This window comes from Arvicanthis niloticus, chromosome 24 (assembly GCF_011762505.2).
Source record: "Arvicanthis niloticus isolate mArvNil1 chromosome 24, mArvNil1.pat.X, whole genome shotgun sequence".
Lineage (NCBI taxonomy): Eukaryota > Metazoa > Chordata > Mammalia > Rodentia > Muridae > Arvicanthis > Arvicanthis niloticus.
This window is the reverse complement of record NC_133432.1, coordinates 5,058,957-5,073,928: the sequence shown is the minus strand read 5'-3', so window position 1 is coordinate 5,073,928 and position 14,972 is coordinate 5,058,957. Positions and strand designations below refer to the sequence as shown.

The window sequence follows — 14,972 nt, the reverse complement described above, 5'->3', positions numbered from 1 at the left end:
TAGGTGGGTGGTGTGGTCTGAATTTGGGGCCTCATGCTTGCACAGATGCAGGTATCCACTGAGCCACCTCTCCAGCCCCAAAGTACTTGTACTTGGACACAGGTCCAATAAAGGACATACAACATTTTCTTCATACAACGGCCCTTCAAATAAATAAAGCATGCACATTTGGAAGTGCGCATGCGTGGAAGTGCGCATGCGTGGAAGTACGCACGTTTGGAAGTGCGCATGCTTGGAAGTGTGCATGTGTGGAAGTACGCACGTTTGGAAGTGTGCATGCTTGCCCACTTTCTCCTCCAGCTTCTCCAGGAAACTCAAGTCCGTCGCAGGGCCTGGACGGATGCATTCTTCATCCTTTTAAATGGAAAGAAGACAGCTCAGCCTCACACCAGCGCATGCACTGACTGACTCAGGGTCTAAGAGCTTCTACCATCAGCAGCTGAAAATCCGAGATTAAATTGCTGTCACCTTCCAGCAGGAGAAAGGGGTCAGCCATCACTTGTGTTGGGACCCCGGAGCTGGCTGAGGGAGCCTCCACCCCAGAGAGCTTAGAAATGCCAAAGTCAATCTCCCTGCATCTGACTAGTGTTTTTCTGATTCCTTTTTCTTCCTTTTTTTTGTTTTGTTGTTTTGTTTTTCAAGACAGGGTTTCTCTGTGTAGCTCTGGCTGTCCTGGAACTCACTCTGTAGACCAGGCTGGCCTCGAACTCAGAAATCCACCTGCCTCTGCCTCCCAAGTGCTGGGATTGAAGGCGTGCGCCACCACCGCCCAGCCTGATTCCTTTTTCATTCTCCTCTTCCTTTTGAGGCGAGACTTGGCTGTGTCTCCAGGTTGCCTCAAACTCCTGCCTTAGCCTTCTCAGTGCTGAGGTTATGGGTGCTGGCCAGCTCACACTCTGGCCTGTATCTTTTCATTCATTCATTCATTTCATTCTCTTTCCCTTCTTTTCTTCCCCTCTCCCTTGCCTCTAGTTAGGGTCTTGCTGGGTAGCTTGGAGTGGACTCAAACTCATAATCCTCCTGCCTCAGCTCCCTGAACATTGCAGTGACAGGCATGCACCACCACACCCGAGTCTGACTCATTTTTCTTTCCTCCCTGACTCTCTGACTTGATCCGTAGCTCAGGCTGGCCTCAAGCTCACGACTCCTGAACGCTGGGATAAGAGGCGTGCCCCACCATGCCCCGCTCTGACCATATTTTCAGACTTCCAGAAGACACTCAGGGTTGCCATGGCAGCTTGCTGAAACACTGCTAACCAGCCATCTCGGACCAGAAACAACTGTGTGCACAGCATGAAGGCCTCGTGGGAAGAAAGCTGTAGAACAGCTGAGCCAGGACCACACCTCTCTCCATCCCTGCGAGTTAACTTCCTCACCCATGAGTCTACTCAACTGGCCACGGTCAGCGTACACATCCTCACACACACACACACACACACACACACACGTACCCACACCCACAAACACACCGACACACCCCTCCCCACACACACCACACACCCACCCACTCACATCCCCCCCACACTCATACCTCCTCACACACTCACCCAACACACACACACTGACACATATAAAATACACATATACTCACACCCCACAAACACACACACCTCCCCACACACAGTCACCCCCGCATACATACTCACCCCCCCACAAACACACAGTGACACATATAAACACACCCATTCACTCAAATACACACAGACACATGTACCTCCCCACACACTCACCCCCCAACACCCACTCCCTTCCCCCCCACCTTCTCACATACATACACACATTGACACACATACTGAGACACCCCCATTCTGTAGCCTAGTCTATAGAATTTACTATGTAATCCAGGCTGGCCTCAAATTTCCCTGATTGCTGGGGTTACACAGGGCTCTCCCTCTATGCCTGTGAGCCCTGGGAAGCATTTATCTGCCTGTGGCAGACACTTAGTTACTGAGCCGAGTCACAGTTTTCTCACCAGAATAGAGATGATCCCTCTGTGTCTCTCTTCTACCAAATCACAGATGATCTTGTTGTTGAAGTACTGGACAGGCTCCCACTGAAAGGACAAGAGGGAAGGGTTCTCCCAGCATGCACTGGGGGATTGAGCACATTGCCTTGACCTGGATTCTCCAAATATTTCCTTATCTCCAAATCGTGTTTTCATATCTAACCTTAAAAAAGTTATACTTTGGGGAACAGGAGGGATGACTCAATGGTTAACATTTATTGCTCTCAGGAAGAACCCAAGTTCAGTTCCCAGCATGCACATCGTGTGGCTTATAATTGTCTATAACTCTGGCTCCAGGGGAACCTGCTGCTTCTCTGGCCTCCACAGGCACCTGCAATAAGGTACACACACACATACACACACACACATACACACACACACACACACACACACACACACACACAGAGAGAGAGAGAGAGAGAGAGAGAGAGAGAGAGAGAGAGAGAGAGAGAGAGAGAGAGAGAGAGAGAGAATATGAAATCTTTTTTAAGAATGATACTTTTGGGGATGGAGAGATGGCTCAGCAGGTAAAGGTGCCTGTGGCACAAGCCTCATATCCTGACTTTGATCCCTGAAACCCACGTGGGTGGGGGCAGCCGACTCTGTGTCCCCTGTGCCCTGGATGTGCATCTATACCCACGTCATGCAAACACACACACACAGTGCTGAAACTTAAAAATTCTTAAATGGTGCTTGTTGCCAGTCTTTGCTACTTTGTGGGTTGTTTTCCTTCCACCTTTTTCAACCCCTAGCACTAGGTGAGAGAGAAAAGGATAGAGAGGAAAGAGATCCTGAATAAAGTCGGGGTCAGAAAGGGGGTGGCCTATGTTGTTAGATTACTTCCTGCTGATTAGGGGTGTTGAGGTCCTTGGGGAAATTCAATCTTCACTATCAGGATATCTGATTTCTTGTGTGTGTGTAAGATTTATTTATTTATTTTATGTATATATAAGTACACCATTGCTCTCTTCAGACACACCAGAAGAGGGCATCAGATCCCATTACAGATGGTTGTGAGCTACCATGTGGTTGCTGGGAATTGAACTCAGGACCTCTGGAAGAGCAGTCAGTGCTCTTAATGACTGAGCCATCTCTCCAGCTCTTGTTGATGTTTTTACACATGACTACTTAACAAACCGAGAACAACATCAATCAACCACCAACCACACCTCCTCTTGGCAACAAACAACAACTTTCTTGGGGCCGTAGCATTTATCCACTCTCTGAAAAGTTCCCAGAATCCCAAACATTGCACAAGCACAGAAACGATCTGCAGCTGGCAAAACCACACCTCTGCTAGAGCACGAGGCAAATCACAGTCAGCTGCTGTGGACGGCCTGAAGCAGCCCCACATCCCTCACCTGGGATGAAAATGAAAACACATTTTTATAATATTTGTATTTTTTAAAGAAACCAAAATTCTAAAATTCTCACTACAGATCAGATACTTTCTAGATATCTCAACTATTTTCCTAGGAAGAACTAAAAGTCCTCAATCCAAGAAATGTGGAGGGGTCAGGGTGGAGCTAGGAGGTAGAGTGTTTTACCAGTGTGTTCAAAGCCCTGCATCCACTGTCAGCCCTGAACCCACCCCTTCCCTCCCTCTCTCCCTCTCTCTTTTCTCCCACCCACCTCTGTCTCAGATTCCCATTCTGTCTCTCTGTCTCTCTCTGTCTGTCTCTGTCTCTCTGTCTCTGTCTCTGTCTCTCTCTCTCTCTCTCTCTCTCTCTCTCTCTCTCTCTCTCTCTCTCTCTCTCCAACTTGGAAACGCATCCAATGCTCACCTCGATGCCTTCAGATTCATACTCGGCCTGCTCCGCCTTCAGTGTCCTCTCTATCAGCAGCTGCTGTAGTTTCTCATTGCAGTAATTTATACAAAACTGTTCAAAACTAGAAATACAGGGGATTTCGGTTGTATGACTCATGCAGACAGACCAGGCACAGCCAAACCACTTCTTTGCGAGGAGGACACAGGTCTTTTCTATAGAGCTGTCCACTAATAGACGGGAAGAATCCCGTGGAAACAGGGTCAGGGCAGTGTGTGATTGGCTAGGGATGCAGCCTGTGGGTAGAGCACTTGCTGGAGACCATGTGCAAATTGAGGGCTGTGGATCTGTTGTTCTAGGGGCAGGGAAACCAACTGCAGACTCTAACACTAAGAGACAAGCAGACAAATAGGCAGGCAGGCAGGCAGTGAAGGCTATGCAGGCAGTGCAGACAGGGCAGACAGGGCAGACAGGGCAGACAGGGCAGGCAGGGCAGGCAGGGCAGGCAGGGCAGGCAGGGCAGGCAGGGCAGGCACACAAGGCAAACTTACCCATTCTTGTCGAAGACTTCAAAGCCGTAGATGTCCAACAACCCAATAACAGTCTTTTGGGTAAAATCCTAGTGGAAAAACAACGCACGCCACTGGCTGCTAGCGCCGTGGCTCTCCCAAAGCAGCGTCATTTCCCAGACATTTCTTGGTGCACATGTCTGTCTACCACCTGTCTGCAGGTGCCCAGGGGGACTAGAGCTGGTGTTCCAGACAGCTGTGAGCTGCCTGACATAGGTGCTGGGGACTATACACGGGTGCTCTGTAAGAGCCTCACATGGTTTTAACCACAGAGCCAGCTTTCAAGCTCTCACCCAAAGGCTCTGGTGTTGAAACTCCATCCCCACAGCGAGGCTGTAAGAGATGGAAACTGAATTTGACTACTACGGAGTTTGGAAGTGGGGCCTTTGGGGGTCCGTCAGCTAGATAAGACCATCAGAGCAGGGCCCCCAGGACCTGATGCTGCTAACTTCCTACAAAGAGAAAGACCAGAGAGCTGCACAGACCATGTTCTTTCTCTCTTGCCTCGTGACAGTCTCTTCTTGGGTCACCATTAGAGCAATAAAAAATGGACTGGTTCGGTTAAGTTTGTCTTTGCAATCCCTGTTGCTGTCCCTAAACTTGGGACTCAGGTATAAAGCACATGGCTCCTATCTTTTTCTTCAGCAGGGGCTCGTAGTGACCTTTGGAACCTAAGGTTGGTCCTCAGCTGGACCGGCCTGTGGCTTCCCTAGGCAAGCAACACCTTGGCTTCTGATTGACCTCATGGCTTCATGTCTCTCCAGCCAGCAGTTTGCATCCCCTCCAAAACCAAGAATGCAAGTGACCTACAAACTGCCAGGAAGTGCTTGCCCAGGTGAGGGGCGGCAGAGGCATGGACGTCACTTCTTACAGGCAAGGGCAGGCACCTCGCAGTGAGGCTCTGGCCTCAGTTCATCTCCCCAAAGGTCACCTGTCAGAGTTAGCATCTTCAGCCTCATGCCATCAGTATTCGGAAGACAGGGCCGTGAGGCAGGGCCACCATGATGCAGAGGTCCCTTGCCATGTCAGGATGCTCGAGGAGACGCCACCAGATGTGGCTTTGTGCTCCCACAGCCCCAGTGTCTGCAACCCTGAGCTAAGTAAGCGTCTCCATTTTATCAATCACCCAGCTTGTAGAGCTTGGTTATAGCAACTGAGGATATGCTTGTTATTATTCATTTAAAGGTATGTGCGCGTGTATGTGCGTGTGTGTGCATGCGTGTGTACATGCATGCGTATGTGCACGCGTGTGCATGTGTGTGTGCTTGTGTGTGTGCATGTGTGTGCACGTGTATGTGCATGTGTGCATGCATGTGTGCGTGTTTGTGCGCACGTGTGTGTGTATGCGCGTGCATGTGTGTGTGTGTGTGTACATGCATGCACACAAATGCACACATATACATATCCCACATATTTGTGTACCCAAAGAGGCCAGAAGAAGTTCTCAGGGTCCCCCGGAAGAGGGATTAAAGGTGGTTGTGAGCCACCCATTGTGGATGCTGGGAACTGAACCCGAGTCCTCTGGAAGAGCAGCCAGCACTCTTAACCACTGAGCTATCTCTCCACTCCCCCTTCCCCCAGTTATTCTTAACGGGACACAGTGGACTCCTCTGTCCGACTGGACTGAGACACTGCTTCCCAGTCTGTATTCTGCAGGTTCCCCTAGAGTCCTGCCTTGATTTCTAGCTTCAAATAAACTCCCGTCTTATTTGATTCCTACATAAAAAGGAAACACGACCTAAGCAGGAGTTTGAAGGCCAGCTGCGTGCTCTCAGACACATTAAAATTCTACGGCTGTAGAAGGCCATCTGGTATACCACGGGTGCTGTGGATGCCAGACTTTGGAAAGTATCCCCAAGCCAACAGGCATGCATATCCGTTAACCTACTGTGTGCAAGGCACTGGAAGACTCAGCCTGTGAGGAGCTTATGGTTCATGTTCACAGGCACTTTGCATCAATACAATGACTGCAAGACATTACCACTTTAGTGAGAACAGGACGTCCAATGTGTGTTGACCCACCTTGTTAACTAAGGAAGAATTGATTTTATTGACCAGCCAGGTAAATGTCCGCCCGTAAACAGCCTTAGCCATGGCGTCTCTGGCGTAAACAGAGAGTTCTACCGTCAACGGGCATATCACCTGGAAAGACAGATAAGGGACATCAGTCGTTACAGACAGGACGAGCCGTACCCTCAGTGTCTACACCAGTCTCTGACAGTGACTGAGCATTGGACACAAGTTAAGAGACCAGGACCCAGACACAGGCTTGGCATTTGTGGGCTCAGCTCGGGGCAGAGTCGGAGCACTGAGGACTTCCAGAGACTCACAAGAGGGAAGAGTCCTGGTGCAGGCTGAGAGTAACGGGTGGGATGCTGTAAGGACAACCAAGAGGATGAGGCAGGTGATGGGGGAAGGGTCCCTGATTCAGGGCTCTGGGGGGTTGAAGGGTGGAGGACAGAGAAAGACGTTCCAGCAGAGGGAACAGCATGTGCAAAGACCCTGTGAGGAAGGGTGCGGCAAGGGTGAGACATGAGCTGGTAGGAGATGGGGGGTAAAGGGTGGAGATGAAGGGGTAAGGGAGGGGATAAGAGGTAAGGGTGGGGGATGGGGTGAGGGATGGGGATGGGGGGGTAAGGCACAAGGGGTGAGAGCTGGGGATGATTTAATTGGGGAGGTGGAATAGGAGATGGAGGAATGGGGGTATGGGTGTGGGAAGATAAGGTTGGGACCCCAGCAAGAGCTGAGCCGCTCAGAGCCTGGTGGGCTGGGTAGAGGGTTTGTTACCCACAGAGGACACCAGAGTGCTGGGTTGAGTCAAGCAACCACGACAGGGGGCCGACATCTTCCCTGCACCATTTTGTTTGTTTGTTTGTTTTTGTTTGTTTGTTTCGTTACCTCCTCTGTTTTGGCTTCAATCTTTCTGTGGGTGAGAGCTTCCAGAAGAACAGTTGGGCAGACTCCCAGGAGCTGCATGAGAGAATTCAGTCGTCGTTCAGTGACTATACAGAGCCTGTGGCCTCTCTGGGTTCAGGGTCATCCACCTTCCCTTCACTGCTGTGCTTTAGGGCAAAGGGGTCCTCACTGGGCCAGCTATGGTGGTACACTCCTGTAATCTCAGCACCCAGGATGATTGCAAGTTCAGAGCCAGCCTAGGCTATATAATGAGGTCCTATCTCAAAACCAATCAAAGCCAATCAAAGGGAAGCAAGCTCACCGCTCCCAGCTCCTCCTAACCCTGCTAACCTCAAGAGAACGTGGTGCTAACCATTTGCACTACTGTGGATATTTGGGATTCAGACTCTACACCCACCCTCTAAGTTCATCAGCAAAGGAAGCTCACCTTAGCAATCCACTTGATTTCGTGGGTGTCCGGGACGCTGGCACAGCCTTGTTTGTCCCCCTTGAAACCAACGTTGCCCAGGTGTAGGACACTAGCGATGATCCCAAAGAGGTTCTAGAGATGTAGGCAGGCAGGGGACAGCAACCGAGGAGTCAGTAGTACCTCTGTGACAATTGGTGGTGTTACATCCCTTCCCTGGACCCCAACCCAGTTCACAGAGCCAGCTCCCTAGAAATGGGTCCTGGTCACTTCCAGTGCTAAATATCTTAATGAGGGGGGATGGAGGGGAGCCACTCAGCCTCCAGCACAAAATATAAACACGTAAACATTTTATAAAAGCACCGGGCAGCGATGGTGCACACCTTTAAGCCCAGCACTTGGGAGGCAGAGGCAGGCAGATCTCTCTGAGCTTGAGGCTAGCCTGGTCTACAGAGTGAGTTCCAGGATAGCCAGGGCTGTTTATAAAACAGACTTCCAGCTAGTGTTTGCCTGTAACCCCAGCACTCAGGTGTCTGAGGCAGGGGATCACTAGTTCCAGGACAGCCTGGGTTACATAGTGAGACCCTGTCTCAAACAAAACCAACCAACCAACCCAACAGGTAAGCTAAATTTTCTAATAGCATGGTCTCAAATATTATCATAATTTTATAAGATTACATTTTGGTTCTTGAAAGATGAACAGTTATAATCAAAACAGAAAAAAGTGACAAGATTCTATTCAATGTTTACCCGTGATGCAATTCATTTTAAAATTGAAGAGTAAATAAAGATTAAATGTGCAGTTTCAATGGATCTGAATCAAGACTGGTCTAATTGAGGACCACATCCCCCAGGGAGGACCACATCCCCCAGGGAGGACCACATAACCCGGGAGGACCACACCCCCAGGGAGGACCACATCACCTGGGGAGGACCACATCCCCCGGGAGGACCACATCCCCCGGGGAGGACCACATCCCCGGGGAGGACCACATAACCCGGGGAGGACCACATCCCCTGGGGAGGACCACACCCCCCAGGGAGGACCACATAACCCAGGGAGGATCACATAACCCGGGGAGGACCACATAACTTGGGAAGGATCACATAACCCGGGGAGGACTACATCCCCCAGGGAGGACCACATCCCCTGGGGAGGACCACATCCCCCGGGAGGACCACATCCCCCGGGGAGGACCACATCCCCCAGGAGGACCACATCCCCTGGGGAGGACCACATCCCCCGGGAGGATCACATCCCCCAGGAGGACCACATCCCCTGGGGAGGACCACATCCCCCGGGAGGACCACATCCCCCAGGAGGACCACATCCCCTGGGGAGGACCACATCCCCCCGGGAGGATCACATCCCCCGGGAGGATCACATCCCCCCGGGAGGACCACATCCCCCGGGAGGACCACATCCCCCGGGAGGACCACATAACCCGGGGAGGACCACATAACCCGGGGAGGATCACATAACCCGGGGAGGACCACATCACCTCCCTCTACAGAACACTGGAGAAACTTAAGCTAACAGAAAAGATGCAAAATGCGCAGTTACTATGGGAATAGGCTATGTCTGATCTTTTAGAATTGTTTATATACAATACTTGAGACATATTTACACTAAATATTCTTCATCATTTAACTCAAAGTACTTGTGTTACAGGATGCTCTCTCTGTCTTTCACCCGATGTATGCTCGTGTGTACACATGTTCACGTGTCCGTGTTTGTGTGCGTGGAACCAAGGACAATTCTGGGGTCATCTCACAGGCATCACGTTTATCTTTTGTTTGGTTATTGTTATTAGTTCTCTCTCTGGGCTGGATCTTACCACATGAACCAAGCTGGCTGGCCTGTGAGCCCAGGGACCCCTTTCCACTGCCTCCTTATTGCTGGGATCACAAGCATGCACTATAACACCTGGCATTTTTTTTTAGGGGGCTGGAGATATGGCTGTCACCTCTGACCTCTGACCCCATGCTCTCTCTCTTAACAGAGGACCTAGGTTCATTCCCTAGCAGTCACAAGATGGCTCTCAACTATCTGGAACTTCGGATCCACGGATCCAGGGGATCTGCTGCCCTCTTTTGGCCTCTGTGGACATCAGGGACATGTGATCTGTTGTCATACCTGCAGGCAAAACACTCATCTATATAAAATAAGTCTTTTTGTAAAAAATACTTTTATTATTACTATTTAGCACTGGGTTCCCTGGGACTGGAGTTTTAAGTGGTTCCCAGCCTCCTCACAAGGGTGCTGGGGACCAAACTCAAGCTGTCTGCAAGCGACAAGTGTTCTTAGCTGCTGAGCTGTCTCTGCTGCTGTCTCTGCTGAGTTGTCTCTGCCAACTGCACCATCACCCAGGCCCTGATTTGGGCCTTTATTTTTTGAGTGCAGTGGTCCTACATCAATCAAGCCCCAAGAAAACAGGGTGGTTCCCTACCCAGACAGAAGCCCAGGCCTTTACCTCAAGGTCGGCTTCAGTAAAACCAATGACAGAGAAGGCACCGCACACGGTTTCCCAGTCATTCTTGTCGTTGGTGGGTGACTCTCTGGCACAGTGACCCTGCGATTACAACTGCATCAGTTAGTGGTATTTTAAGGACAATGGAGTATGCAGACACCTGCTCCTAGCTTCAAGTGATTTGCTAACCATGGAGAACCCACTCCTGTAATGTCCTGAACTGTAGACAAGAAGATTTTAATCTACCTAGCAGAGATCATTTTTTTCCTTCTAAAACTGAATTTATCTTTAAAAATCCCTGTCCTGAGAAACTTTCAAAGCTACTGAATTTTATTAAAGCACCTTTTTGGTTTTGCTAAATAACTGGAAGTCGTGTGTCTAGTAGGGAAGATGGTGACCCATGCAAAGAAACAACAGCGGTGCTTAAATTTGGAAGATGGCCTTGATGCGCTTTGGGGATATTCAGCAAAACCTTCCTCACTGTAGGGATAGACTGGAGGCCGCCCTGCTGTAAGGCTGTGTGTACTTTACAGACCAGCGGCAGAGGTGGGATCAGGGTTCTCAATGAATTCTGAGTGTTGTTTTTAAAATAAGAAACAGACCCACCAACATCACATTTTAAATTTAGTGCACTTATTTATCACGTGTGTACACATGTGCGGGCACATGTATGTCAGGGTACATAGGTGGAGATCAGAGACAACCCTGCGGGGGTCAGTTCTCTGCCTCTGCCGTGTGGAAGCCCAGGATACAACTCAGGTCATCAGACTTTGAGGCAAGTGACTTAATTCCTCAGGCTGTGCTGCTGGCCCAACAATGTCACAATTTAAAGAGGAAATAGAACAGACATTTTAAAACTTATTTTGCATTCGGGGTATAAGGGACTTCCAGTTTGCTGGTTACCCAAAGGTTTATCATCTTAAGATATTTTTGTATTATATACAGCATCTACCAAAGAGTCAGCCAGAACAAAACCCACACTTTTAGAAAACAGGAGTTTCATGTTTGTGAGTTCTATATCTTCACATTCAACCAAAACTATTCAGGTAAGTTGTGTCTCACTAAGCAGGTGTAGACTTCTCTTCTTCTTATTCCCCTAAACAATACGGTATAACAGCTATTTATGGTCTGTGTGTGCACACAGTCCCAAGTCTGTGCGTGGAGGCCAGAGGTCTACGCTGGGTGTCTTTCTTGATTACCCCTTACCTTACTTTTGAGACACGGTCTAAGATTGACCGTGGAGCTCACGGATTTGATTAGACTGGCTGAAAGGAGCCACAAGTCTCCTCCCTCTTGTCTCTGCTTCTTCACTTGTGATGTGGCTATGAGGGATTCAATCTCAGGTTTCTTTTTACTGACTGAGCCATGTCCACGGCCCATATAACCACCCAGAAATTAGCATTGACATAGTGTTCTGGACCTGGGGACAACTCAGCACAGACGGGAGGGTGTGTAGTCTGTCATCTGCAGACACTTCGCCATTTTATATAAGAGACTCAGACATCCTTGGATGTTGCCATCATCAGGGGTCCTGGAATGGGTCCCCGTGGGACCTGAGCAGCTGTCTGTCCACACATGACATCTGCTCCTGCCTCCTGCAGGCAGAGGGTGTGATCTGTCCTTCCGAGACACACACACACCATCTAGAACAGTGCAAAGCGCAAAACAAAGCTGGACAGTTCCCCGGTGTTGTGGGGTCTCAGGGAACGGAGTCAAAGCAAAACAAACAAACACTAGCAAATTGCCAGGACTGTTTGCAAACTGTATAGCGGCACATATGGACTTGATTGAAGCAGTAGGTTCGGGAAAAAAAAATCCATAAGGAAAAAGGTGTGTGTGTGTGTGTATCTGTGTTTCTCTGTGTATATGTATGTGTCTGTGTGTGTGCACACATGCGTGTGTACGTCTCTTTGTGTATATATATATATCTGAGTATCTGTATGTGAGTCTGGATTTCTGTGTATATGTATATGTCTCTGTGTGTGTCTCTTTCTATGTGTATGTCTATATTTCTGTGTTTGTGTGTCTCTCTGTGCGTATATGTGTCTCTGAGTCTTTCTCTGTGTGGCTGTATCTCTGTGTGCCTCTCTGTGTGTAATGTATGTGTGTCTGTCTGTCTGTCTATATCTCTGAGTCTCTCTGTGTATGTATGTGTCTCTGTGTGTATGTGTCTATGTGTGTGTGTCTGTATCTCTGTGTGTATGTCTGTATGTCTGTGCCTCTCTGTGTGTATGTATGTGTGTGTGTCTGTCTATATCTCTGAGTCTCTCTGTGTATGTATGTCTGTGTCTATGTGTGTGTGTGTGTGTGTGTGTAGCCATGTCTCTCTGTGGATCCCCAGCACAGAGATGTGATTCTCAGAGGGAAGGGAAGTTGCTTGGGGAAGTGAGTGAGGTTTCTGTCATTTTACTCTTATCCAGTCAATCCCTCCAGACATGCACAGAAACAGTGGCCAGGCTGGGAAAACCAGGTCCCTTTAAGAAAAGCAAAACAAACCAAGTCCTTCTCTGTTCTGAGAACCAGCTGCCAGCTCTTCAGAGTCCTTTGATCCTTTTCATCTTCTTAATTCATTCAAGCTTTCCCCCTGAGGGCTCTGGGCAACACTGGTCCTCAGCTTACTCACTTTATAAAGCTCTCTCTCTCTCTCTCTCTCTCTCTCTCTCTCTCTCTCTCTCTCCTGCATTCTGTTTGGTGACCTCAGGTGATCTCAAGGCCAGGCCCAGTGAGAAGGAGAAGGGTGGGGGTGGGGAAGAGCTTTGGGCAAAGAAAGGTGCTAGTGAGATAAGTGCTTCCCCAACCCAGGCATCTTCTAAACCCTGGCACAGGCTGCGGGAAAAGTGAATTCTTGGGAGCTAAACGCTGAAGGTCCATCAACAGCACTAGCTCCCAGGTCCACTCAAAGGACCAGTCTGAGCTGCTTTCCTTTTGCAGTTGAGCTCTTAAAGCAGACCTGGGGAGAGTCCTTGATGTGGCAGAGAGGACTGGCCACGCCTGTCACACCTGCCCCCCACCCCCCACCCCGCCAGCAACTGTATGTCTGTATCTCTCTGTGTGTATATGTATGTATCTTTCTGTGTATGTGTGTATGTGTCTCTCTCTGTGTGTATGTGTGTTGTGTGTCAGATTTAAGGAGAAGGTGTTTGTCACTGGGACTCAAAACTGGGACCCTGTGCATCCTCAGTGGGTGCTTTACCACCGAGCTGAATCCTCATATCAAGGGAGCCTAAATTTTTAAACAGCTCTGGCAGCCCCTTCCCACCCTGAAAGGACTGAATCTCAATATTCGAAGGTGAGTGCCAACACCTGTCTCTTCACCTAGTGCTGGGTTTCGAACCCAGGGATTTGTAATGCAAGAGGCCACTGCTCTCTTTGTTTCTAAGATTGCTCAACCGATTCTAACTTCTGCTGGGAGCTAGACACCCCGCTGCCTTCCTGAGATGGGATAGCTGTCAGTCACGAGAGAAGATGCGTTAGCTCTCTTGTGACAAGCGTCATAGAGGAGAGAAGCAGAGCCACAGACACCCCTGACCCCTTCCCCCCAGAGGCCGCTGAAGTTGGGCACTGGTCTCTCTAACCTGTGAGAGGTACTTGTACAGCTGGGGGTCTCGCTCGAGTCCCAGGGAAGCGAGGCGCTGTGCTTCAGCACCCGCTAGCAGCTGGTAGAAGATGTGGAAATTCCGCTCGCCGTGGTTTTGATAGACGACTCGGGATTTTTCGATCAAGTAACTGATGATATGGCCGCCTACAGGAACACCCTTCAAAACAGAACAAGATGCAGGTGGCCCGGACAGGCCCCTCCCACTGCAGACTCGATAAACAGCAGTGGTTTAGCCTGGGTGGCTTTTTCAGGGGTCAGGGGAGAGGAGGGGAAAGTCTTAGTCATCCAGATTAGCTTCAGCTTTACCATGTAGCCCAGGCTAGCCCTGAACTCATGTTCTTCCTGCCTCACTCCCAGCACTAAAATTACAGTAATACATGGTGGCCAATGCAGCAGCTTTACAATGTGAATGCATAGCCATCTCTCAGGGTCAAAGGTTGATCTCTCAGGGTCAAAGGTTGATCTCCTAGGGTCAAAGGTTGATCTCTCAGGGTCAAAGGTTGATCTCTCAGGGTCAAAGGTTGATGTTTTTTCCTTTCGCTCAGTTTTTGCCTACACACACACACATACACACACACACACACACACACACACACACACGAGATCACAGAGACATTTTCTCTCCTTGTTTTACTGTTTAATGTTTTAGACTATGGTCCAGCCTGCTAATTTTAAAATAACTTAAAATTTGTATTTGTTGGTGTGTATACACACACACACACACACACACACACACACACACACACCAAAGCACGTATGTGGAGATCAGAGAACAACCTTTAGGATTTGGTTCCCTCCCTGCCCCCCCCCCCGGGTGTGTTCCGGGGATCGAACCTTGGCCATCGGGTTTGTGCAGCAAGTACTTGTACATACCAGACCATCTTGCCAACCCACACTATTTAATTTTTGTACGTGGCATGAGGTCAAGGTCTTTTAAACTCAGTATTAACACTCCCAGTCAGTAAAAGCATCACTCATCGGAACGATGACCTCATCCCTCAGCACCTCAGATGTTTTAAAAAACGATGTATTTATTTTATGTATATGAGTGCACTGTCGCTGTCTTCAGACACAGCTATGTGACACACATTCACATCCATAGACACAGAATTTTTAAAGCTTAGATATTTTAATCACATTTATATAGCTGTGTACGTGTTGGGAAGGGAAAACATATGTTCCTCGGTTTGGGTGTGGAGGTCAGAGGACCACTCACACTCACATACAGGAGGAAAGTTCCC

General features: G+C 49.2%; 1 protein-coding gene across 1 annotated transcript in view; it reads right to left on the bottom strand.

Annotated features, from left to right (window-relative positions):
- Myo1h (myosin IH) overlaps positions 1 to 14,972 on the bottom strand; it is a 74,120-nt gene that overhangs the window by 26,296 nt on the left and 32,852 nt on the right. Inside the window, exons 6-14 of the mRNA XM_076922471.1 lie at positions 13,709 to 13,888; positions 10,137 to 10,235; positions 7,684 to 7,797; positions 7,239 to 7,310; positions 6,363 to 6,482; positions 4,323 to 4,390; positions 3,790 to 3,895; positions 1,973 to 2,053; positions 263 to 354 (exon numbers count right to left, since the gene is read on the bottom strand). Of these exons, the coding sequence (XP_076778586.1) occupies positions 263 to 354; positions 1,973 to 2,053; positions 3,790 to 3,895; positions 4,323 to 4,390; positions 6,363 to 6,482; positions 7,239 to 7,310; positions 7,684 to 7,797; positions 10,137 to 10,235; positions 13,709 to 13,888 (932 nt within the window). The remainder of the gene's footprint in view (positions 1 to 262; positions 355 to 1,972; positions 2,054 to 3,789; positions 3,896 to 4,322; positions 4,391 to 6,362; positions 6,483 to 7,238; positions 7,311 to 7,683; positions 7,798 to 10,136; positions 10,236 to 13,708; positions 13,889 to 14,972) is intronic.